This window comes from Phacochoerus africanus, chromosome 14 (genome assembly GCF_016906955.1).
Source record: "Phacochoerus africanus isolate WHEZ1 chromosome 14, ROS_Pafr_v1, whole genome shotgun sequence".
NCBI lineage: Eukaryota > Metazoa > Chordata > Mammalia > Artiodactyla > Suidae > Phacochoerus > Phacochoerus africanus.
Genome location: NC_062557.1, coordinates 7,619,079 through 7,643,385, shown reverse-complemented (window position 1 = coordinate 7,643,385; position 24,307 = coordinate 7,619,079). Strand labels below are relative to the sequence as shown.

General features: G+C 55.9%; 1 protein-coding gene across 2 annotated transcripts; it reads right to left on the bottom strand.

Annotated features, from left to right (window-relative positions):
* Window positions 1-1,349: 1,349 nt before the first annotated feature.
* Window positions 1,350-23,471, bottom strand: CDC42EP4 (CDC42 effector protein 4). 2 transcript variants are annotated; one of them, XM_047757718.1, is made up of 2 exons: window positions 23,326-23,471; window positions 1,350-4,194 (listed from the first exon to the last, which is right to left on the bottom strand). In XM_047757718.1, exon 2 carries the CDS (start codon window positions 4,094-4,096, stop codon window positions 3,002-3,004), a length of 1,095 nt encoding a protein of 364 aa, XP_047613674.1. In that variant the 5' UTR covers window positions 4,097-4,194; window positions 23,326-23,471; the 3' UTR covers window positions 1,350-3,001. The 2 variants fall into 2 exon arrangements, with proteins under 2 accessions (XP_047613674.1, XP_047613675.1); XM_047757719.1 differs by lacking the exon at window positions 23,326-23,471 and adding an exon at window positions 22,357-22,797.
* Between the last annotated feature and the right edge of the window lie 836 nt (window positions 23,472-24,307).

Below are 24,307 nucleotides of genomic sequence, written 5' to 3'. Positions count from 1 at the left end.
AGCATCCCCCTAGAGCGTGGGACCAGCCGGGCCCCTCTGAGGCCCCTGGATCTTCCTGAAGGGCTGGCACTTTCCCATCAAGTCTAAAAGCAGGCCGGCAGCCTCAGGGTGGCCAGCAGCTCCCAGATCCTCAAGAACCCTGGGTGAGTGATGTGGGTGGAGCGGGTTGCGGCGGGGGGAGGCCGGTTACACCATGTCTGGGAGGCACACCCCCACCCATGTGCTGTCTCACCTGCCTGGGCCTGTGGAACAGTGCACGCCTCTCTTCAATCCCCCCCCTGGGGGGGGGACCCCTCACTCCAGCTGGGCTTGGCTGTGTGCCCACCCCCTCCCCCTCCCCCCTTGGGGGCCACGGCTCTGCCTACTCCTAACACTTAGCCACATCCCTCAGCAGCTCTGATGAGCCAATCTAGGGACAGAGGGACCCGGGCGACATTTTAATTATGCTTCTAATCGCTTCCCAGGAGAAGGATGTTCCCGCCTCAATTTCTCCCTGCAGACGCTGCAGGGAGAAGAGCAGGGATTCCAGGAACTCAGCCACACGGGGCTGCCAGGTGGGAAGAAGGGCTGTGAGGGGCTTCAGGACAGAGACAGCCCTGCCCAAGCTGATGGGGGAGGGAGGAGCTGGACCACAGAGGGGTCACGGTCCCGTCCAGGCACACGCCCCATCTCACCACCCCAAGTAATGGAGCTTTGAGGTGCGTGTGTTCTGACTCTACCTCGGTGATTTCTGAGGGGGCCGTGTGGCCCCTGGAGCACATCTCTCCCACAAGATGGGGACACCAGGGTCTCCCTCCCACAGCCAAGAGGCAGAACAGAGACCACACCCCCTGTAAGTTCATTCTCCGGGACAGACGTACAAGGGTGGAGAGGAGAGAACGGAGGGCCCCCCCCTTCCCCTGCGGGCAGGCGGGCAGCGCCTGAGCGTCTGGTGGCAACCTTCTCCCCGGCTCCAAAACGGCTCAGACACCTCCCTCGGTTTAGTAACTTCGCCAACACCCCAGCAGTGACCCTGTCTCCAGCCCAGCCCAGCAAGAGCAGCACGACTCGCGTTTAGCAGAAGAAGAGTGGGCACCATACGGTTGAGTGGCTAAGCCCCTGAGGGCCCCAAACTGCTAAGTGGCAGTTTAGACACCAAATCCCAGAGCTCCTGGCGCTGCCCAGGCTGATGGGCAGACGAGGTCCTATCCTTCCAGAAGCTGGAGAGCAGAGCAGGTGGGCGGGCCGCAGAAGGTCACAGAGAAAGAAGCCACCTCGGACCCCAAAGTGCTGTACACTCACCCCATCCCCGCCCCTCATCGCATCCTGAAATAACAGCCCCTCCCAGAAGCAAAGACAGACACCAGGCGTGCTGTAGGCTTTTTTAATGTTTCCTTGCTGTTTTAACATTTTCACGGAAAAAAAAAAAAACGCAGTTTAGAATCTGGAACTGACCACTGTCTAGATGGGTTTCAAGGGCAGATGGTGGGGGCTGCACAGCCTCTTCAATCCCTCCCCCACCAAGGGAGCTACACTAGCAACGAGCACCAATGGGGCACACGGATCAAGAACTAAACTAGTGTCTGAGTCCGGATCTGGGAAAACCCAGGAGGCCGGGCCAGCTGCATGCCCTGCCCTGGCTGGATCCTGGGGTGGTTCTGTCTGCCCCCCGCCCTCCATTGGCTACAAGGGGACAGGAGGAGGTGGGTCAGCCTGTTCCCAGGACAGAAAAACAGGCCATCTATTAACCCTGGAACTCACCCCCAAGCTCGTCTCAATCCCCTTGGGCACACTTCTACGGATGCAGAGTGAAATCTGAATTTCAGAAGGACAGCGAATAATTTGTTTTAGCACGCGTGCATTCCAAATACGGCATGGGGCATATTTATACTAAAAAACTCTCCTCTGTATGCCTGAAATTCTAATTTCACTCAGCATTCTGTTGCTTTGTTTTGTTGCTAAATCTGGCAACCCCATACCCTCAGGACTGTGGACTCAGAAGTAGGGAAGGGGGTTTCAGGGTGGCAGAGGCCTGAGGAAGGAAGGGGAAGTAGTCAGTATGGGGCCGGAAGGTGGGGGGGGGGAAACAAGTCAAAAGAGCGCTTTTTATCCCCCCCCAATAGGAATAACAATTTTTAAAAGAATCATATTCCAAAAATTTTCTACACTGGCTGCCTTCTGCTGTTAATAACTATGGGGGAGGGAGTGAGGAAATACACACACACACACACACACACACACACACACACGCAGTCACCCACCCCAACAGGTCTAAATAAAGTTTGGAAGCACTTAGTATCAAGGTTTTCTAAAAGGAGTCGTTTTTCCTTCCGGTGGCAGCTCTCCGAACACCGTTCCCGACATTGCTTAGAAGGGTTTACACAAAACAACAAAAGAACCCACAGGGACTGAGCAGAGGGCCACAGCGTTTCTAGTGTCATCCTGGAAGGGTCCCCTTCTTGAAAATTCAAGAAGCCCAGGGGCCTTCCTTCCATTCTGCATCCTGCTCTCTTCCCCCCAGAAGGGGTGGCGTTTAGTGTACACACCGGGCAGCCTTTCCTCCAAGGGGCTTCCCAGGCCTGGGCTGGCGGAGGGAGGGCCCGGGACTTGTGACCTGTCACACGCATTTATTCCGGCGGCCACTGCCGGTCACATCAGAAATGCCAGGAGAAAAGAGGTGAGTCAAGTGTTTTTAGCTCTGGCACCGCCGGGCTGCCCCGCTCTGGCTGCACCTGCCAAGGACTCAGGTTGACAGCTGGCAGCCACTGGAGGCCAAGGTGGAGGAAAAGGGAGGCCGGGAGAGGGAAGCCACTTCTGACAGAGCTTGGGCACGGCAGGGCAGGGTGGGCAAAGAAGTCAGACACCCAAGCCAGCTCCCCAAGTCCCCCGCGGGCCCCGAAGCTCGGCCAAGGCCCCTCATCCATTAAGTCCGGGGTCTGTGGCCAGAAGCCAGGCTCTTGGCTGCCCCCGCATGTCTGGCAGCGGGGAGGGGACGAAGCCACGAGCCCCGCCTCGGCCCGCCTCACACTCGGATCTCATCCTCTTCCTCCTCATCCATGAAGGAGAACTCGGTGTCAGGCTGCCTCGGGAGGGTGGCCCGGGCCCGGTCCGGCCCGCGGAAGGCGGGGCTGCGCTCCTCCAGGACACCCGAGGTGCAGCTGGACAGGGAGCTGCTGTCCCGCGTGGTGTGGCTGCCCACGCTACGGGCCGAGCCGGGGCTGGGGGCCGCCGCCGCCGCCGCCGCCGCCGCCGCCGCCGCCGCCGCCCAGCCCTCATCCTGCAGGGCGCGGGAGGGCAGCGGGGGCAAGTCCGGGCCCCCCTCGCCTTCCTGCCTTGCCAGGGGAGGGGCTGACGCCGAAGGCGGAGCCTGGGAGGGGCTGCCTGCTGGGTCATCGTCACCATGGTAACCGCCATCCTCCTCCTGGGCTTCCCACTCCTCCTTGTCCATGATGCTGAGGACATCGCCCAGCATGGAGGGCCCCAGGTCGATGTGGAAAGACATGATGGACTCGGCGTGCTTCAGCCCGAAGCTGGCCTTGGGCACGATGGGCAGATCCGTCAGGTCCCCGAAGGCCTGCTCGTCGAGGAGGGGGTCTGGGGAGTGGGGGGCGGCAGCCCCGTTCCGCCGGGGCATGGCCTCCTCCACGCCCGCCTCCTCCGGGCTGCCCTCCCCGGTGGCCTTCTTCACGGGGCTGGACGACAGGCTCTTGGGGAGCTTGCCGGAGCCCTTCTCTGCGGCCTCCTTCTCGTTCAGCTGGGGCAGGGACATGGCATTCTTGACGAAGAGGGCCGAGTCCCGCAGGGAGCCCAGCATGTCCCTCTGCTCCCGGTCCCCCCTGGTCACTGACTGCGACCTCTTGCTGCCCCGGAACTTCCGGGAGAGGAGGCTGCGTTTGGAGGACGAGGAGGAGGCCTGCTCGTCCATGGACTCACCGTCCAGCTCCCCGGCCTTGCTGTTGAGAAAGGAAGTGTCCCCAAAGGCGTCCCCCGCCCGGCCCACGTGCATGGTGTGGCGGAAGTCACCCAGCGGGGCACTGATCATCTCAGCCGTGAGGTCCACTCGGGAGCGACGCTTGGAGTGTACGGAGCTGGACACCAGCTGCTTGAGGATCGGCATCTTGCCGGAGGGGAGGGGTCCCTCTAAGCAACAGGTGGATCTGGGGTCAGATCTGAAGTCCGGCGGGTGGAGGGGGCGATAAGGAGGTGATCATAAGGCTGCAAGAAGAGAACAGCAGGCAAAGGGTTAACCTGGCTGTCCACACAGCACAAAAGCCCACCTGAGAAAGGGCTGTTGTGTAAATCGCCGCTCTCCTAGCAAAATGAAATAGTATGAAATAAGCCAGCCATCAATTTCATATCCCTGCCTGTTTCTTCAGGCACAGGCCCTCGGGTTAGTGGAGCGCTGCTTGGGGTTCAAGGAGTGCTGTTTGGGGTTCAAGGAGCTGCAGACCTGCTCTCCCTGAGACTTGAGAGAGCCCAACTTTCTTCTAAAGAACAGTATCTTCCTCACCCTGGACCCCCACGCATCCCCACCAGGATGGTGTTAGAGCCACCACAGCCCCATTTAAAGATGCCAAGGAACACAGGTGACTCCAGGCAGCAGGTGAGGGAGAGATTTGACTCCTGGGAACTACCAGTCTGAAGGCATGCTGTAAGTTCTTCCTGCTGTCTGACCTCAATCTCTGTGAAGTCAGGGGATGCCTCAACCTGAGTCACAGTCCTCAGAGGAGGAGAGGACAGCCCGGGCCCCAGGGAGATGCAGCAGATGTGGGCGGCCCGGCTCACTCTCTGAATCAGAACGAGGGTGGGGCCACTAGGACCCACAGAACCAGCTCCCCAGCCTTCCTTCCAGTCCTTGCTGGGTCTCCCGTAAGTGAGGATCCTGCCTGCAACACCTCCATCGTGGGGCCCCAGGCTCTTGGCCAGGGATCCAGCCTCCACCTCTCGGAGACTGAGGATGGGAAGTTCCCAGTTTCTTTCATCATTAGGGGCACAGGGAGGCCCCCTCGGAACAGCAGACCCTTGGGTGATTCACCAAAGAACACAGGCGGGGAGTCCAGCAGAGCCCCTGAAAGCCCGTGGTACCACACAGCTCCTGGCAACCGTCAAGTTGAAGTCCAATGTTGAAGCCAAACCAGCCCCTTTCCCCTCAGGAGGGACCTGCCCCAGATGCTAGATGAGCAGAGTGGGGCAAGGTGGGGGGAAGGGACTTAACCACATCTGGTGGGTGAGGGATGGCTGGGGCTACCAGTGCCACTAACTGGCACAGTTCTCAGCATCCCCATCATTCCAGGTCCATGCCCTCCATGGCCACACACAACCCACCCTGCCCCTGGCTTCCCTCCTCATCCCTGATGCCGCCCTAAGCTAGGCCATCACATCCCACCTGGCCCTGCTTCCCTTCCCCCATCCTTTACCTTTTACCCAGGACCCCCCAGTGCAGACCCCCAATCCGGGGGCCAGTCCCTGCGTCCGTCCTCGCCACCGCTCCCCCTACCTTGCCCTCTGTCCCGGCCCTGGGCCTGTCTCCTGGACTGGACACACCCAGCTCCCTGATGGAATACCTGTCACCTGGCTCAGCCTACCTCCTCCAGGGCTCAGCCGAGAGAGAGGTCACTTCTTCGAGGAAAGCTTCTTGAGCCCCGCTGACGCCTCCCCACTCCAAAGCAATACTTTGGACATCCCTGCTCCCAGCACAACTGGTGACATCACTCTTTCGCTGCCTCTGCCGTTACCAGCAGGACTGTCATCTTCCCACAGGACTATGAGCTTCCGGAGGGTTCCAGGAGGCCGGCTCACCTCAGAATCCTGCCTAGCAGTGCATGGCACACTTGGTCTCCAAACGCCAGCTGAGAAGCCAACACCTCCCTCCTACCGCAGCCACCCCTGCCCCAGCCCCTCTCTTGTTCCCCAAGCCCAGTGACAGTGCTGGACTCACTCCAGCCTGCAGTCTGGCTCCAGGGTTCCTGGCTTGACCTCTCTATGACCTCTAGCCCCCCTCCCCACGCTCTGGTTGGTCATTCCTTGTCCAGCTGCTGATACCCAGTCTGATGGTTCCCCCACCAGCATGCTCCCCGCCCCCACCCTGGCAGCCACAGCGTCTGTCACTCCAGCAAAGTTCTCTGGGGTGAGTGGCAGGAGCCAGGCACCTACGGCCAGCTCCCCCTGCTCACTCTCTTCCTTCTCCCCATCAGACCCTTGGGAAAGTTCGTTTCCCTACCCCTAACCTCACTCCTGCCCACAGCCCTGGGATCTAACCCCTAAACCATGAGACTCGAATCAGCTATACCAGAGGTCAGTCAACATTTTCCACAGAGGTCCAGGCAGCAAAGACTTGGGGCTTCACGGCTGATATGGCCTTGGTCACAGCTGCTCAACTGTCTTGAGTAGGAAAGCAGCAGTAGACCGTATGCAGACAAATGGGTGTGTCTGTGTCTCAATAAAACTTTATTTATAAAAACAAGCGGTGGGCCAGACTGGGGCCATAATTCGCAGACCCTTAAACTAGACGTATGAAAAGTACTGGCCTCAGGGTCGCTGCCTCAGCACTGCTCCAGGAGAGAGTCACCATATGTGACCCTCCGGGGCAGCCACAGGCTCCCAGATCAGCTTTGGGGGAAACTCTCTTTGGCTAAGCGGGAGAAAAGGAGGACGGGGTCAGGCTCAGACACCCTGGGCACCAGAGAATCCCCCGGGCTTCTGCTGCCAGCAGAGCAATGAGGCAAGAACAGAAAAGGTCCACGTCCTCAGTCTGCCTGCAATTCGGCTCCTGGCTCTGGTCACAGAATCCTGGGACTCCAGTGCAGCTCTTTCGTTTTCCGGATGAGAAAACAGGTTTACTGAAGCAAAGTGACTTCTTTAGGTTGATGTGCCGAAGGGCAGAGCTGGCCTGGAAGCCAGTGCCCTGGCCCAGTGCTCTTTCTGCTCCATGGCAGGCTTCTTTCTGGCCTCCGGTGGGGAGCATCTCCAGGCAGTTCCCGCCCCACTGCTGGCTGGGACAGTCCAGAGAAAGAAGGGGCCTGGCCGTGGCCTCGAGAAGGTTCCTGCATTGTCCCAGAGCAGCTTCTGACACTGCCGACCCCTTGAGCCAGAGGCTGCCCTGCACACTGTAAGGTGCTTCCTCTACCAGCTAGATGCCAGCCACATCCTTCCCCCGACTGCGACAACCACAAGGTCCTCAAATGTCCCCTGGGGGACAAAATTGCCCTGGGTTGAGAACCCCGGCCCCAGGGTGAGAACGCATGTGTGAAAATAAAATACTATTTGCTGGGTAAACGAAAAACAAATTTTTTTTTTAAATGAAAAAAGAAAAAGGAAACAAGAGAGGGAGGGGCGGGGGGGGGGTTGTAAAGGACCAGCACTGTGGGATCAGTGACCCCCAGAGCTGTGCCAGGATTGCAAAATAACGGCAGGAACCCCCAGGCCCGGCAAGCAACGTCAGGCGCTGCGGTTTCCCCCATCTCAGGCGCTCGTTCGAAAGAAAAGGAAGCTGCAGGCCCAGCTGCCCAGGACTCAGCAGAGATGGTGTGGACTTCTGTGGGTGCCCACAGGGACCAGGGACCCTAGCCATCGTGGCTACAGGCTAGGGGGGGTCCCCGCCGTCCCATGAACCCTCCCCTGCTTCTAGCACATTCTCAAGGGTAGGACTGGAGACCAGGATAAGAGGGGTCAGCAGGGCCAGTCCTGAAATTGCTGGGACCCTGCACAGACCCACAGCCCAGAAGGTAGAGCATCTGCCATCCGTGGTCTCGCTCTCTGGTGGCGGGAACGAGGCTTTGCGACTTGTGAAAAGCCAAACCATCTTCAACATCCAGCACGAAAAATCCCAAGTCCTGAGAGCGGGGCCTAGACGGAGTCAGACACTGGCCCCACTGCCCAGCAAGGAGGGGCTGCAGGACCCACCAGTCCTGGGACCCTAAGCTGGAGCTCAGACTGGACAGGACAGGCTTCAGGGCTGGTTTCAAATCCTTGGATTTACGGCCCCTTAAGGACGCTGTCACCCTGGGCTTTGAACTGAGAGCGCTTTGGAGGCGAGGACAGGGAACCCTGAATATAAGTACCAGCAGGTGGCGGGGGCCAGAACCGGGGGTCTTTGGGAGGCCTGAGTGCCCACCCAGAAGGGGACTGTGCCAAAGGGAATTGTGGCTTTGGGAGGGGGTGTTGCTCAGCCCTGTGACTCAGCTCTGGGGAAGTGGCTAAAGCAGGCTGCACAGAGGAAAGGTCAACCACAAGGGCAGCCACTCCCTGTAGCCTCCCTGCCCGGGACACCCGCACTCCCACCCGGAAGCCACATCCCACCTTCCCGGCAGCGCAAAAGATGGAGTGGCAACTTGTATCCCTCCCCGCTGCCCAGCCCCTGGTGGAATCAGATACCTCTGCCCTTGGCCCACTGACCACAGGACATTCCTCTAAGGCAGGGCAGCCACACCCCATCACTTCCCTTTCTCACCACCCGGTGCATCCGATTCCAGCCCCAAGTGGGGGGCTGGACAGAAGGACGAATGATGACCTCAGTTGTGGCTTGGACTGGACACAAGGGCTTTGTTCATTTATTTACTCATTCATTCATTCACTGACTTACCGTGCCACCTGCCAATTTCCCCATAACTCTTCTAGGCCCTCAAGCCGGAGCAGTGAAAATACATTATATCACATACGTTATATATATGGACAAGCCCTGTCTTCCCGGGGCACACGTGTGGTGTGAGTCTGGCTGGGCGGGGAACAGGGCGCAAATGAAACTGTACCTTGCAGTCCTCCGTGTGGGGGAGAGGAGGGGATGTGAGTGAGTGTGGGAGTCACAGGGTTGGGGGGAGGCCCCTCTGAGGAAAGGGTCCCACAAGCTGAGAACTGGATGATGAGAAGGAACCAGGCAACCCTTGAACATGCCAGCAGAGGGGTTAACAGCACGTGCAAAGGCCCTGAGGTGGGAACAAGCTTGTGTCTGAGGGACAGAATGCAAACCCAGGGGCCAGCCAGATCACACAGCTTCTCCCGGCAACATCAGAGCTGGGACGGCATTCTGAGCAGGAATCCAGCCTGTGTTTTGGGAGTTCCCGTGGTGGCCGGATTGCAGGCTTGAGGGAGGGGAGGCAGGAATTTAGGGCAATGAGGATGGGGGCCAGGATGGACAGAGGGGAGCACGTTCAGGGCAGGCTTGGGAGCTGCAGGAGCCAAGGGCCCAGACGGGGAAGGGAAGGGAGGATGGAATCAAAGGGGAGCTGCAGCCCAGGAAGGCCTTTTCTGGGGTGGACCTCACCTGGCAGGCCAGGGACCTTGCCCTCGGGGGTACAACCAGCGTTCTGCCACCAGGAAGAACTTGACTTTGCCAAAACGGGGGAGGCATTCACAACACCACCTCTGTCAGCTGGAACAACCTGCCGCAGGGGATTGTGCAAGAACACAGTGCAACGAGGGCCAGGGCACCCTGTAAGAGTTTGGGGGATCTGGCTTCTGTCGCCAGAGGAAGATCCAGCGCTTTCTGGAATGCTCACCAGCCTTATCCTGAGAAGATAAGGAGTCCCACTGAAGGCGGAAGGCTGTTTTATTTCACCAGCCAAGGGATAAGAACTGTGGGTGCTTTGAGGCACAGTGTTACGTCGTGCAGGAGGAGCCCTGAGGGGGCTGTGTGGTCATTTTCGCTGACTTGAGTCAATCTGGAATCTTTTTATGTTTGCTTTTTAGGGCCGCACCTGGGGCATATGGGAGTTCTCAGGCTAGGGGTCAAATCGGAGCTATAGCTGCTGGCCACAGCAACACGGGATCCAAATCGTGTCTGCGACCCACACCACAGCTCATGGCAACACTGGATCCTTAACCTACTGAGTAAGGCCAGGGATCAAACCTGCATCCTCACGGATACTAGTTGAATTTGTTACCGCAGCCACAAGAGGAACTCCGAGTCCATCTGGAAATTTTTAGTTCCAGCACAAACGCTGCCGCGAGCCCTCTCATATTTGAAAGTGTACTGTTTGCAGCAGGATGTTAAAGTAATCGGAGCCTCAACAGGCACAATTAAAAAAAAAAAAAAAAAGGCCCAAGATGAAAACATGAAATGTCACTATTATAAGTCCTGTACCACGTGGGTCTCTGCGTCAAATATTGCCTTAAAATACCTGGGTGTGGCGCGGCCACATTCTCAGAGATGGAGAGACTAAATTAAGAGATGGGTCCTGGGTCATGGATCGAAGCCAAGGCTTTATTCTCACACCAGGGCTCCAGCCTCTAAAATAGCCACGCACGACCCAAACCGTAGGGCTCTCCACACATTAAAACGTGGAGCGTGTACTTTGTGCATGTGTACTTCGTATAGGTTTTCTACGAGGCTATTGTCAATCCATGCTTCAGCGAATACATTTTAGTTTTCCTTCTTTTTAAAAAAAAGTCAGTACACAGCAGGGGAGCTCTGGTGTTTTCTTCTCAGGTCTCAGTGGGTTTTGTGCACACCCTTGGTGGTGTCACAATATGGCCCCGGCAAGGTCACGTGACTCCCATGGAGGCACCCACGAGGCCTGCCACTTCGGGGATTCCCGAGGCTGAGAGAGGGTGGGCAGCCCAGAGATCCTGCAACCCAGTGGCCTCGATGGGGCTGCTAGGGCTGCTGGGGCGGAGGAATACTCGCCCAAGGCCATGGAGCTGGGGGTGACCCCGGTGGCACTGGTACCCAGGTCTCCGGTCTCCCAGTCTCTTGGGTCCTGTCCAGATAACAAGGGGGGACTCACTGCCAGGCACCAGGCTAGAGCTCCTCCTGTCTGCTACCACCTTGCCCACATTGCATTAGGAATGGGGGGAGGTAGGACTTCCCACCCACCCACCCACCAGCAGGGTGAGAGGGATGAAACCCCAGCTCAAGAGCTGCTCAGGGTCCAAACGATCTCAGGATGGGATGGTCCTGGGCATCAGCGATTACGGCAGGTTCTTTAAATAATGGCTTTCAATCAGGAATGATTCTGGGAGTTCCTGTGTCGTGGCGCAGTGGAAACGAATCCAACTAGGAACCATGAGGTTTTGGGTTCGATCCCTGGCCTTGCTCCGTAGGTTAAGGATCCTGCGTGGCTGTGGCTGTGGCATAGGCTGGCAACTACAGCTCCCATTCAACCCCTAGCCTGGGAACTTCCATATGCCACAAGTACAGCCCTAAAAAGCAAAAAAAGATTCTGGAGCGCCTATAGCGGGAAACCTACCCTAGGGAACTTTGAAAAAAGCAGAAAAGTTCCCATCCCAGATATTCATCGAAGCCTTATTTTTTAATCACAAGAGACTAGAAACAGCCTACTACCCAACGAGCAGAAAATGGCTGAGAAAACGAGGAGCCACTAACTCAACAGATTATCCTGCAGCCCCGTAAAGCAGGGCCGATGAAAACCGTGCACGCCACAGCCAACTCTCGACCAAATGACATCAAGTGGAAGGGAAAAAAAAAGGCAGAATTTGTTTACACCCGGCGATCGCAAACTACACGCACAGACAAATCATGAACAAAGGCAAGAGGGCAGGCGGAGAAATTAAGCAGTGATGTCAGGCTTGAGAGGAACACAGGCTTCATTCGTTCTTTTTAAGTCTCCTTTCATGTGGTAGTGCTGTTTTGATAATAATAATAATAAAAATCCCAAAGCATCAAAGGCTTAAGGAAAAAAATGTTAATTTCAAAACCAGCTTAAAACTATCAAGTTCTCAGGGTCCAGCAGCTGCAGGCCAGTGCAAGGCACAGGGTGGGGGCGGCGGCGGCAGCGGCGGAGGGCTCCGGCCGGACAGTCGCAGACGGAAAAGTCTCCCACTGAGGTGTGTTGGCGTCCCCTCCCTCCCCCAGGTCTGCACCTCCCCCAGCTGGACATGCTTGTCATGTCCTCCTTTTGTTTGTAAGCGCTCTGGACAAGTGGGTCTATAAAACCCAGCGGCAGCAGAAACAGGGAGCTCAGGATTCCCCCACCCCCGCCAAGAACTTGCTTCCCAGCAGTGGCTTGAAGCTCCTCAACTGAGCAGATGAGAAATAACAATCCCCACCCCCAACCCAGAGACTGGCCGGTTTCCAGCGACACTGAAGCCCTAAACTGAAGGCCAGCCTCCTACACGGTGATCCCAGAGTGGGATCTTGTCCAAGATGACCCGGGCAGGTGAAGGTTCTGTTTCTGCTGCTTCCACAGCCCTGGCTCAGGTCAACTGGTGGCTGCTAAACAACAGAGACGATGAGAAGGGGGCGGGGTCACACAAGGACACCCCTGGGCTCTGGCAACTGGCCGACCACCAACAATGCAGAAAGATCGATGCTGTCAGCAGCTCCCATTTATTAGGTGCCTGCTGCATGCCAGGCATTGTGCGGCGACTTCGGAAATGTATGTCCCTGACCCTGCAAGGAGGGGGGGATCATGATCGCCCCCATTTTACGGAAGAGAGAAACCGAGGCTCAGTTGGAGTGGGTGCCCTGGCTCATTTTCCCAGCCACTAAATGGAGGTTTGAGTGCAACACAAGCTTTCTGCATGAAGCGCTGGGCCCTGGCTTATTCAGGTGTCCCTGGCTGAGAAGGTGCATGTGGGGGGGGCGGGGATCAGGGGAGCTGTTTGTTTAAGGTAAGACCTTGGGGCCAAGAATCCCTTGACTGACGCTATCAGGGATCTGCTGAACCCAGGGAGGGTTCCCGGGCTCCTCCTTCCTCGAGATCTCATCCTGCCTCCTGCTCTGAGGACCCTCCTAGTGTTCTGACTCCTTGGGAGGTAAGAGGTGGGGAGGACCACCCTGAAGCAGAAGCTGGGGCTCCCCCAGCAGAGGAAAGAGTGGGCCCCGCGCAAAGACCCCCTTCTAATGTTTCTCATGCCTCCCGGCTCCAATCTCCATCTTGTGTTTCTCCGTGCTTCTAGCGGCCAAGAAGGAAGACCAGAACCTTGACCCAGCCCCTCTCCTAAAACCTCCCAGGCTGGGCGCCCAGTGCTTGCTCCACCCACCCCCTCCCCCACACCTGCCAGCCAATCTAGACCTTGGGCTCACTGGCCCCAGGGTGCCACCGCCCAGCCCCACTTGGCAGATCCCATTTCCTGCAGATAAACACCCTCTGCTTGGTAGCTTCTTCCTGGAAGGAAGGGAAAGTGACCGGAGCCCTGACTTCACCACGTGCCTGCCGCCCAAGGCACTCCTGCTGGGAGGCAGGAGAGAAGAGTACTACTGGGGCGGAAGGTGGCGGGGAGGCCACCATTCCTGGCAACCAGGGTGCTAGGCTCTCATCAGCGTGGCGCTCGTGGGGTGAAACTCGGAAGTGAATGATTCCCACTTTCTGCAGCCTCTCTGGCGGTTATTAAATAATTTACGCCTACATTGTCCAGTACTGAAGCCCCCAGCCTGATGAGGCTCTGGAGGGCTTGAGATGTCCAGACTGACATGTGCAGCAGTTCCCGATGTGGCTCAGCAGGTCAAGAACGTGACAAAATGTCCATGAGGTTGCGGGTTCGATCCCTGGCTTTGCCCCCGGGTTAAAGATCCGGTGTTGCCATGAGCTATGTATGGTGTAGGTCACAGACATGGCTTGGATCCCGAGTTTGCTGTGGCTGTGGTCAAGTTTGGCAGCCGCAGCTCCCATTCGACCTCTAGCCTGGGAACTTCCGTATGCCGAAGGTGCAGCCATGAAAAGAAGGAGAAAAAATTGACGTGTGCTAAAGGGTAAAATATACACCACACCTCAAAGACTTAGAAGAAAAAAGAGAGAATGCAAGATAAGTCATTTTTTATACTGGTCACACGTTAAAATGATAATATTGGGAATACACTGGATTCAATAAAATGTTTATTTCACACATCTCTTTTTACTCTTTAAAGCATATCTGTTCAAACTGTAAATGATACAAGGGTTGCACGCGGCTTCTAAGGGCTGGTACTGATTGATTTAGACTTTCGCCTCTTTTCTACAAGCAGCACCTTCCATTGCCGATGGACAAATAAAGCCGACCATTGTTTTCATTTGAGTGAAACTAGTTACACATTAAGAAATAATGCTACTTTTTTTTAGATTAAGTCTTAATATCCTAAATTTTACATCCAGAGGGCCACTGATGGATGTTAGGTTGTTTCAGTTTTACGCAAATGCTGTAACAAATAGACTTCCAGCTAAGTCTGCCCAAGTCCTTTCCGGAGGAGAGTAAGTGCATGAGACTACCTTTGTTCCGTGTTGCTCACGTTTTCTCCAGAAGGTTTTATCCAGTTACGGTCTCACCAACACCGAAAGATGGTGTCTGATTCCATCATTTTCCCTTTAGTTGAACTGAACACAAAAACATCATAGCCACCCCCACCACCCCACAAACTTATAATTTGCATTTTTCCAATTCCTAAAGAGAGTAAGCATTCAAAATGCATTAGCATGTGCATCCTTTCTCTTGTGAATTCCTTGTTGAAGACTTTTTGCCCTCCCCCCCTTTCAGACAGGGGAGGGGGCGTCATCTTTTCTACTAGATTTGTATTACTTTAAATATTAAAGCTATTACAAAGTTTGACTGGGAGTTAGTTCCCCTGTGACACGGTAGGCTAAGGATCTGGTGTTGTCACTGAGGCGGTTCAGGTCACAGCTGTGGCACTGGTTCTATCCCTGGTCCAGAAATTTCCAAATGCCAAGGGTACAGCCAAAAAACAACAACAACAACAAAATTTTTTGACTGTATTTTGCAAAGAGCTCTGCAAATTTATCACATGCCTATTTATTTTTTTGTCTTTTCTGTCTTTTTAGGGCTGCACCCACGGCATATGGAGGTTCCCAGGCTAGGGGTCTAATCGGAGCTGTTGTCTACACCACAGCTCTTGGCAACGCCGGATCCTTAACCCACTGAGTGAGGCCAGGGATTGAACCCGCAACCTCATGGTTCCTAGTCAGATTTGCTTCCACTGCGCCATGATGGGAACTCCATGTGCCTATTTATGATGTGGTGATTTTGCTGTTTTCTTTTCCATAGCGTGCTTACCAACTTTACATGGTCAAGTCTGTTTTACAATTTCTGGCTTTAATGTCATGAAGCAAAGACCTTCCCCACTCCCAAGTTTCATGAAATGATTCACTACTTCTAAAACTACCAGGTAATGTAATGGTTAAAAACTACTCATAGAGAAAAATACTACAGGGAAATACATCAAAGTAAAGAGGACTGTGGTTTATAAAACTGTGGGCCATTTAAAAGAAATTAAAAATATTAAAATATAGGAATTCCTGCTATGGTGCAACAGGATCAACTGGTGTCTCTGCAGCACCAGGACACAGGTTCCCAGCCCAGCACAGTGGGTTAAAGGATCTGGCCTTGCCCAGCTGCGGGGTAGATCACAACCTCAGCTCACTTCTGATCTCTGGCCCAGGAACTCCAGATGCCACGGGGTAGCCAAAAAAGAAAAAAAATTAAAATATAAAGTTCATTCCTGAGCCCATATAGAATTGTTATAAGAGTTAGATGTGAAATTTAATAATAAAAATTAACTCGTTTTTTTAAAAAGAATCAAACACTACCTCCATCAGATAGTAAATTCCTTATGATACTACCCACCCATGGGTCTACCTCCAGACTTCCTTTTCTGCTCATTGGTCTCTAGTCATTTCTTTTCTTTCTCTCTTTTTTCTTCTTCTTTTTTTTTTTAGGGCTGCACCCGTGGCATATGGAAGTTCCCCACCTCAGGGGTCAAAACAGAGCTGCAGCTGCTGGCCTACGCCACAGCCACAGCCACGCGGGATCCAAGCCATGTCTGCAACCTGCATCCCAGCTCATGGCAACACTGGATCCCTGACCACTGAGCGAGGCCAGGGATGGAACCCGCATCCTCATGGGTACTAGTCAGGTTCTCAACCTGCTGAGCCACAATGGGAACTCTGGTCTCTGTCCATTTCTAAAGCAAGTCCATCCTGTCAACTCTATACAGTATGTTTTGAGCATCTAGTAGGATAATATCCCTGCTTTCTAACTTTTTTTCTGAAATTGTCTTGGCTTTTCCAATGCAATGAGTATTCCAGATGGACTTCAGAAACAGTTTATTAAGTTCCAAAAGAAATCCTGATGGAATTACACTGGAATTGAAAGCACATACTAAATTAATTTGGGGAGAACTGACTTTATCACAACATGTCCTCGAATCCATTTATCCAGCTCTTCTGGACATCCTCCATTAAATTGTGTGGCTTTTCTTGCCATTAAGTCTACCACAGTATTGTCATGTTTATTCTGGGTTATTTTATGATCTCTCCTTGTGAATGGGTTTGTACCCACCCCCTTCTACACAGCTATTTCTCTCTCCCTCTCTTTTTTTGTCTTTTTAGGGCTGCACTAGCAGCATACGGAGGTTCCCAGGCTAGGGGTCCAATCGGAGCTACAGCTGCCGGCCTACACCACAGCCACAGCAATGCCAGATCCGAGCCTCATCTGCGACCTACACCACAGCTCACTGCAACACCGGATCCTTAACCCACTGAGCGAGGCCAGGGATTGAACCCACAACCTCATGGTTACTAGTCGGCGTCGTTAACCACTGAGCCACTACAGAAACTCCCTCTTTCTCTTCTGACTGGTTCTATCTGGCCTGTGGGAAAGCTCCAATTTTTAAATGTCTATCTACTTAATGGCCACCCTACCAAGCCTGTACTGCCTTACCCCAGTCAACCTTATGATTAAATCTTTAGGGTTTTGCAAGCAGACCAGACCATCATCTGCAACTAATAATTCTGCCTCCTCCACTCCTCATTCTTGTCTTGTTATATTTGCTACAATTGCCAACTTAATGTTGACCATGACAATGAAGCTCTCTGGTCCCAGCGTTTACGGTGCTCTTCTCAACCTAAGTCATCCAACACAGTAGCCACTCATCACATCAGGCTGGCGAGTGCTTGAAATGTTTCTGTTGCCACCAAGGAATTGAATTTTTTTTTTTTTTTTGTCTTTTTAGGGCCACATCCATGGCATATGAAAATTCCCAGGCTAGTTGTCGAATCGGAGCTATAATGGCTGGCCTATGCCAGAGCCACAGCAACACCAGATCTGAGCTGTGGTTGCGACCTACACCACAGCTCATGGCAATGCCGGATCCTTAACCCACTGAGCGAGGCCAGGGATCAAACCCACGTCCTCATGGATGCTACTCAGATTCATTTCTGCTGAACAACAATGGGAACTCCCTGAATTAAAAAAATTTTTTCCTTTTAATATTCTTTTGGCTGTGCCCACGGCATGCAGAAGTTCTCAGGCCATGGACTGAACCCAAGCCACAGCAGTGACAACACTGGATCCTTAACTGCTAAGACACCAGGGAGCTCCTGTACTGTTTTAAATTAAAAAAATCAATGCTTGATTCAGTTATCAGAAAACTTAAGTATATGTTTCAAACACCTGGAGAGTGTGGATCTACTTTTTCAGCTGTACATTTTAGAAACTCCAGGTTCTGATAGAATATTTATGAAATGTGGCGTCCAAACTGAGATGCGCTACAGACGTAAAACACACGCTGGATTTTGAAGACCTTGTATGAAAAAGCGTAAAATATTTTTTTGAATGCATGGCAACATGACAATATTGTGGATACACTGGCTTATTCAATGAATTTCACCAGTCCGTAGTTTTGAAAGGTAATACGACAAAGAGAATGAACATTTTTGAGTCTTTCCTCTGCACCAGGCTCGCTGCTTTGTTTGATGGAGCTGCTTCTTTCCTCTCCCAAGTACTAGCACTGTCCTAGGCATCTGACAGATCGTCTCACATGTACTTTTCAACAACAATCCCAGGGAATTACCATCATCCCCCACCTTGCAGATAAGAAAACGGAGGCTTACAGCTAAATGCTTCACCCAGTTCTTCACACAGCGGCCAAGGACACAGCTTTTGAAGTCTGCCAGAGCCTGAACCCTGGGCGCTTACTCTGCGGTCCAGGTGTGTCAGGGGAGGGTCATAGGCATTGCTGGGGCGCAGGACTCTGAGATCTGATGAAGGTTATGGATGCATATAAACACCCACAGGACAAACACTTGTGCGTAGAATTTTAGGGTAAAATATGTCTAGTCTGGGCTCCCTGTTCCCCGCCACTCTAGGCAAAGTACAGACAAATCCTGGGAAATGCTCGCTGCCTGGAAGTCCATCCCGATGGGAACCCGCTCCTCCTGGGCCGGGAGGGGGTCAGGCTCACCCTGGCCACTCTGCTGCTCCATCTCTGTCGCTGTGCCCACCTCCCTCTTCATCACAGGAGCCTGAGCTTGGGACCCGGGGAAGGGAAGCCGCGGAGAGATGTCTTAAAGGCATAGGAGGGGGAGGGAGAAAGCCCTCTCACTACTTGGGAGTTATAGTGGCTCAGGAAGGGAAAGGAGGGGGCCATGACCTGGGAGTGACAGGAAGCGACAGCTCCGGAGCTAAGACTTGAGGAGCCAGCGGCTCCAGAGCACTGGGCAACTTTGCTTGTTCACAGAGCTCTTCCTGGAGATCGTGCGTGTGTTTGCTGTGCGTGCGTGTGTGTGTGTGTTTCCCAGCCACCCAGCTCCCATCACAGAAGGAAGCGCACAAAGAAGGGAAGGGGTGCCTGCTGGGGGCTCCATCGCTGCCCCCACCGGCCCAGGGCCTCAGAAGGAAGTGGCTGAACTTGAAATCAGATCGATCTACCACCTTGTTTGGTTTCAATCTGCCTCTTCTGAGCACAGGGTGCTCAGCTGAGGAGGGCGAGTCAAAGGGCACGCCTGGGTCTGCAAAGAGAGGTGGGTGGGCCTGGTCCTGCTCTAGAGCAGGTTGGCGAATCTTCATCTTGGCCCTGCTGGACGGAGCCTGCAGCCTGGGGGGCCCGGGAACCAGCCTCCCCGGTTATGGTTACAAGCTGGCTCAGCCACCCTCAGCCGCCTGGGGCAAGTTACCTGTGCCCGTTTCCTCATCACTTTTCAAAGCGATTGATAACACCACGCACTTCCTAGCACGATGGTCAACAAGTTAATATAGGTCAAACCCTCGCACAGCCTAAGGGGTAAGCGCTCCGCGTGTTTGCTGTGAAAATGATGTTGTAACTTGTTCTTTCTTAGCAGGTGCCCTAGGTCACCTTAAAAGGTAAGACTCCAGAATCCCCAGCGACACTCTGGCCACTGTACTGTCACTCCCCAAGTTCAAGGAGAACACATTCTTAGCCTTCAGTGTCACCGGAGACACCAAATCCACAAGGGTCCCAAGCCAACAGCTTTTCGAAGTTCGATGTCTCCTGGCTTCTGAAGCCCAGTTATAAATCATGGTCCAGACCAGCTGGGGGACCAAGCAGGTCTTTTGCTTCTCCCTTCTTGACCTTTTCACCTTTAAGGACACAAGACAGGGAGCCTGACTTTTCTCAGACAGGACTTCAGCTCTCTCTGATTTCAGGTCAGTAAGCAAGTGGATGAAGTGGAGATGGGAAGACAGAAAGCCCTCCCGGTCCTCCTTAGAATGAAGGTTAGAGAACTTAGGAATCGGGGGGCCCCGGACACTTCCAACAACAAATACTTGCACAAAATCTCAACATGATCGACCCACAGTAAAACAAGCCTGGTCCTTTGGACCTAAACTGATTCTCATCAGAGGTGTCTGCAAATCATACTGCCTGCCTGAGGCTCTTGTGTGCCCTCCCTCTCAGCTCTTTCCTTCCTCTGCACCCCGTTTGATGGAGCCTGAAACTCCAAGGGCAGAGGGAACACAGGGGCTCCTTTGATGCCTTGGGGCCAAGGGCAACATTCTGGGGAGCGGAGAAGGGATGCAGAGTGGGAACCTGGGTGCGGAGAGGAGGGGCAGAGAACTGACTCCAGGACACAGGGCTTGGCTTCACTGGGGAGCCCGAAGCTGGGGTCTGCAGACCACGTTCAGTACCCCAAGAACAGCCTGGATGCAGGCATAAGAACCCAGAGATGCTCCCAGGGAGGCTGGAAGTGGCCCTGGCTGACACCATCTGCCACCACTGATGGCTGGGGCAGAAGATGATGGAGAAGCCCTGGGTGTCCCTGAACACAGCCGCAGGCACTTTTGTGCCCTGGCACTATGGCTCTGCGGATGCCCTCTGCCCCTGTGATGAAGAGAGAAAGGCCAGCAGGTACTTATGGGTTGGGTAAGAAATGTAAGCTTTCATTCATGAACAAAATCCCCAAATACCCTTGTCTGGTCCCAAAGGGAGACCATTTCGCAGCTTGGGAGGCTGAGTGGAGATCACCAGCGCCCCTGTTCCAGGCAAAGGAAGGTGCTGGATGTCAGCGAAGCGACTCTGGCCTGGAGCCCCGAGCGACGGGCTGGCAGTGGCCGAGGGAGACTCTGATGCACATTACTGGAAGGCAGCCCAAGGCTCCTTGTACTTTATGCTAGATCTCCAGGGACACAGTGAGCGGGACCGGGACTCTCACGGCTAAACTTCCTTCCCAACCCCCTGTGAGCCATGAGCCAATCCCGCTCACGAGTCCCTACCAGCATGACACCCCCCGCCCAGTTCCCTGCCCAGAGGGGCTGGCTGGGGCTGGCTTTCAGGACGCACTGCCAGCTGGGTCGTGTTTGGTTCCTTCTCCCAAGGTTGAGTGAAAGCCTCCAGCACGGAGGCTTGGGTCAGCCCGCAGCTTCTAGGGCCAGATTGCTCAATGCTCTGCCTCCGCCCCCAAGCCTTATCTCTGGCATCAACCCAGATCCCATTCCTCCAAGGGACAGACTCCTCCCTCCCCCACACAAGGACAAGATCCTGAGCCTGCAGAACCTCCAGCCACAGGAGGTTGGAGTCACTGCAGCAATTCAGGCTGTTCTGGCCTCTGAGCCCTCCACTCCCACCTTCCAAATCAGAGCGGGGGCAGGGCAGCGAGCGGCGGCCCTTCAAACACATTGCCTGCCACACCTGGGCACAGCCTGTTCCCTGAAGCAGAAATCAATCAGCCGCTCCAAAGGTGGAGGCGGTTAGGATCCCTGAACCAGAGCCAACTGGAGGCTCTTCTGGGAAAGCTCCTGACTGGTGTTAAAGAAGGGTCTAGATCCCTCTCCCAGGTTGGCATCTGCCCAGCCCCACAGCCCCACAGCCCCACTCTTAGACGCTCACAGGCTTGGGGCTCCCGGGTCTCCAGTCCCATGACGGCTGGACCATCGTGGATGCGGAGATATGTCAGCTTGGAGTGGGAGGAAGGAAGCAGTGGAAGAGGTGTCAAGAAAGAGGAAGGTGGAAGTCCCAGAAAAATGGAAGAACACTCCAAGCGGAGGCCTGAGCTAGGGAGGTCACCAATGAGCAGGGACTCCAGGAACTCAGGGAGAGGGCAGAGGGTCAGAGACCCCAGACCACCGCCTCTGGGAGTGGATTCATTGTATCACACCAGCCCCCTCCCAGTCCCTGCAGGGGTCACCAGGACCCCTGGGAAGACCAGAACCCGCTGGGGTATCTCCCCAGGTTCACTAAACCCCTGTCTGTGGGAAGGGGCAGCTGTCCCCAAGGAGCCCAGGGGCAAAGTCCAAGTTCACAGGAGATAAACCACACTAATTGGGCAGTCACATGAACAGCTCACAGGGCAGCTGATGAAAGCTGGAACCCACATGGCACCCCACACCTACACCGGGTCCTAGCCACTCCCCCCACCCCAGGATGGAGCCTCCCAGGTCAGGAATGGGTGCCCCATTACTGCTTCACAGCCCTAGGGCCACCTAGAGGCTCGGCTGAGCCCAGCCCGGGTCCAGCCAACTCCCCGTTTCTGGGGGGAAATCCACAGCTCCGCTTCCCCCTTCCTTTGTGCCCTGTTCTTTGTTCTCTTAAAATTCAGTCCACCAGGCCGGTGGTCCCCTCCTCCACCCCGGCCTCAGAAAGGGGGCGGAGGGGGTGGGGAGTTATTAGAAACCCAGACGGTGCAACCAAGTTGCGTTGCTGGAGGCCCTCCTGTAGCCGGCCCCTTACTGTTTACGCTGGCTGGCTGGCTTGGGGGTCCCGGTGGCCGCTGGGGGCCAGGGAGACAACGATTCCCCGTCTAGCACCCTCAGCCCTCTAGAGAAGAAAGAGCAGGGGGCTTTACGCAGCTCAGAGACGCTTTCCGGTTCAACTGCTCAAAGAGAGGGGCCAAGAATAGGCAATGGGGACGCAGCCGAGGACCGTGGGAGCCACTCAGATTGCAAGGGGGTGACAGCAAGAAAAGAAAAAGCATTGTATTTCCCCTCCATTCTCCCAGGGAGAAAAAGAAAACTTCCAAAGCGCAGGCTGCAGTGTCTCATCGCGAAACAAGGAATCTGGTTTTAGTTAGCAGAGAGCACCCCTCCCCCCAGTCACACACACAACACACACACACACACACATACACACACACACACACACAACGCCTGGCTCAGGCTCAGTCCTCTCCCAGGAAGTCTGCCCAGCCTCAACCCTCAGCCCTCCAGCCGTGGCTCCGGATTCCCGCCCTGCAATCCCAGCCGGCCGGGACATTCACTCACCCAGCCCGCAGAGGAGCTCCCAGCGGCCGCACTCGGGGCAGGGGGCAGTTTTGTGCCCCCGCCTGGGGGCGCTCCAAGGAGGGGGCGGAGCTAGAGGCGGCCGATCGCAGTTCCACCGCCCCAAGCGGGTGGTTAAATCATTAACCGACCGCTCCCGGCTGGTGGCCAGGCCAGGAAAGCTTCACCGGCTCCAGCGCGTAGTCCCCTCCCGGCCTCGGAAGCGGCCCCACCCCGCGCAACGGCGCCTCGGCCTTTCCCCGCCTCGGCCTCCCGGGCTCCCGAGGAGGCGGGCGCGCGGGGCGGGGGCCGGGCGGGGAGGGAAGGCTCGGGAGGGAGGGGTGGGGGGGTAGCATCGGTTCCTTCGGCCAGTCCCTTCCAGGCAGCTCTCCTCGCCTCTCTTCTCCCAGGCCGGGTGACACTGGGTGGCGTGTCTACACGCCTCTGCCACTACGGGCGAACAATCCGGTTCGTATTCATGGCGAACTCTGTGTACACACGCCCCCCTCGAGGAGACCGCGGGCCGCGCGCCGCCGACTGTTGTGCTCCTTGTCCCCGGCGACACACACCCCCGTCCCCGGGCAAAGGGTGGACCGCGTCCCCCATCCCATCGCATCTCATCCCCATCCCCAGCAGCGCCTGGGGCCGGCCGGGCGAATCCTAGTCTGGGCAGAGGAAATCGACTGGGAGCGAGGCTTCGCCCGGCTCTCTACCACCCCCTCCTCCCCAGCCCCACTCTGCTCGGACCCAGGGTGCGTGGCCCCCGTCCCAGGCACCCGAGCCGCCCCGCACGCGCCCGGGCCCCAGCCCTGCCACCCAGGAGAGTGGGGGGCTCTGCCCGGCTCCCGGCCCCACGGCCCCTATCGCGGCTTTTTCAATTCTCTCCGCCCCCTAGCAGGGCTCGAGGTCCCCAAGCCCAGCCCGCCCAGCTCCGGTGGCTGTCACGGCCAGAGGCGGGTACCCGTCGCCTACCTGGGTCCCCAGAGACGCGAGCGCCGAGCCGGCGCGGCTGCGCTGTCCCCTCGGTGGGCTCCGCGAGGCGGCGGGGCTGGCGGCCCATGTCCGCGCCGGCGTCTGTTTCCTCGGGCTCCAGCTTTGAGGGCAGGGAGCCGCTCGGACACTCCCCTTCCAGGCTCCTCCCGCATCCCACCCCACCCCGCAGCCCCCGCGCTGATGTCACGGCGCCGCCGCAGCCAATGGCAGTTGGGAACCTCAGCCCGGCCGCTCGGCCTCCTCGGTTCAAATCTGAAAGCCTGCGACTTTGGGAGCTTCGTGAGGGGAGGTTCGAGAGGCCGGCCAGGTCCCGGGGCGCCCCTCCTTGCTGCGCTCCGGGGCCCGGATCCCCCCACCCCGCACCCGGGGCTCCCGGGGCCAGCAGCGCGACTCCCCCCCGGGGGCCGAGCACGAGGCCGCCCCCAGGCTCTTCCTCGTTTCCAGCATTGACCTGAAACCGATAACCCCCGCCCCGGCCCCGGGCGTTTCCGCTCCCTCCCTCCCCGACCCGAGGCTGAGAAGATGGAAGCCCCCGAGGTCATGGATTCCATCCCAGACTCTTGCTGGAAACGGGAGGGAGGGTAGGAGTGGGCCGGCCCCCGAGGCCAGGCCCAGAGTGGGTGTAGGAAGGATTTGGGCAAGGTGACCTGTCTTTGAGGGTCCTGCTGTCCCATGCCTGTAACCCTTGCCTCCCGAGTATCCTGCCAAGACATAGTTCCCCTCCAAGCGAAACTCGAAACTCGAGGGCGATGCCCTCCCGAGACCTCTGGCCTGAATCCCATGAGAATCTCTTGAGAGGAATAGCTTCCATTTGTAAATGAAGTTAGCAATAAACACCACGGAGAGGGGACACAGCACAGTGGAATCTCCCTAGCCGATAGCAGCTCCTTCGCCTGGGTTTTTATTTTTAAGGAGAGGGGTTTAGGGTGGCTGACTCCCACTAACAAGACTTTCCATGGGA

What these genes read in the sequence shown, in the direction of transcription:
- CDC42EP4 (XM_047757718.1), bottom strand. Translation starts at nt 4,096, where the DNA reads ATGCCGATCCTCAAGCAGCTGGTGTCCAGCTCCGTACACTCCAAGCGT.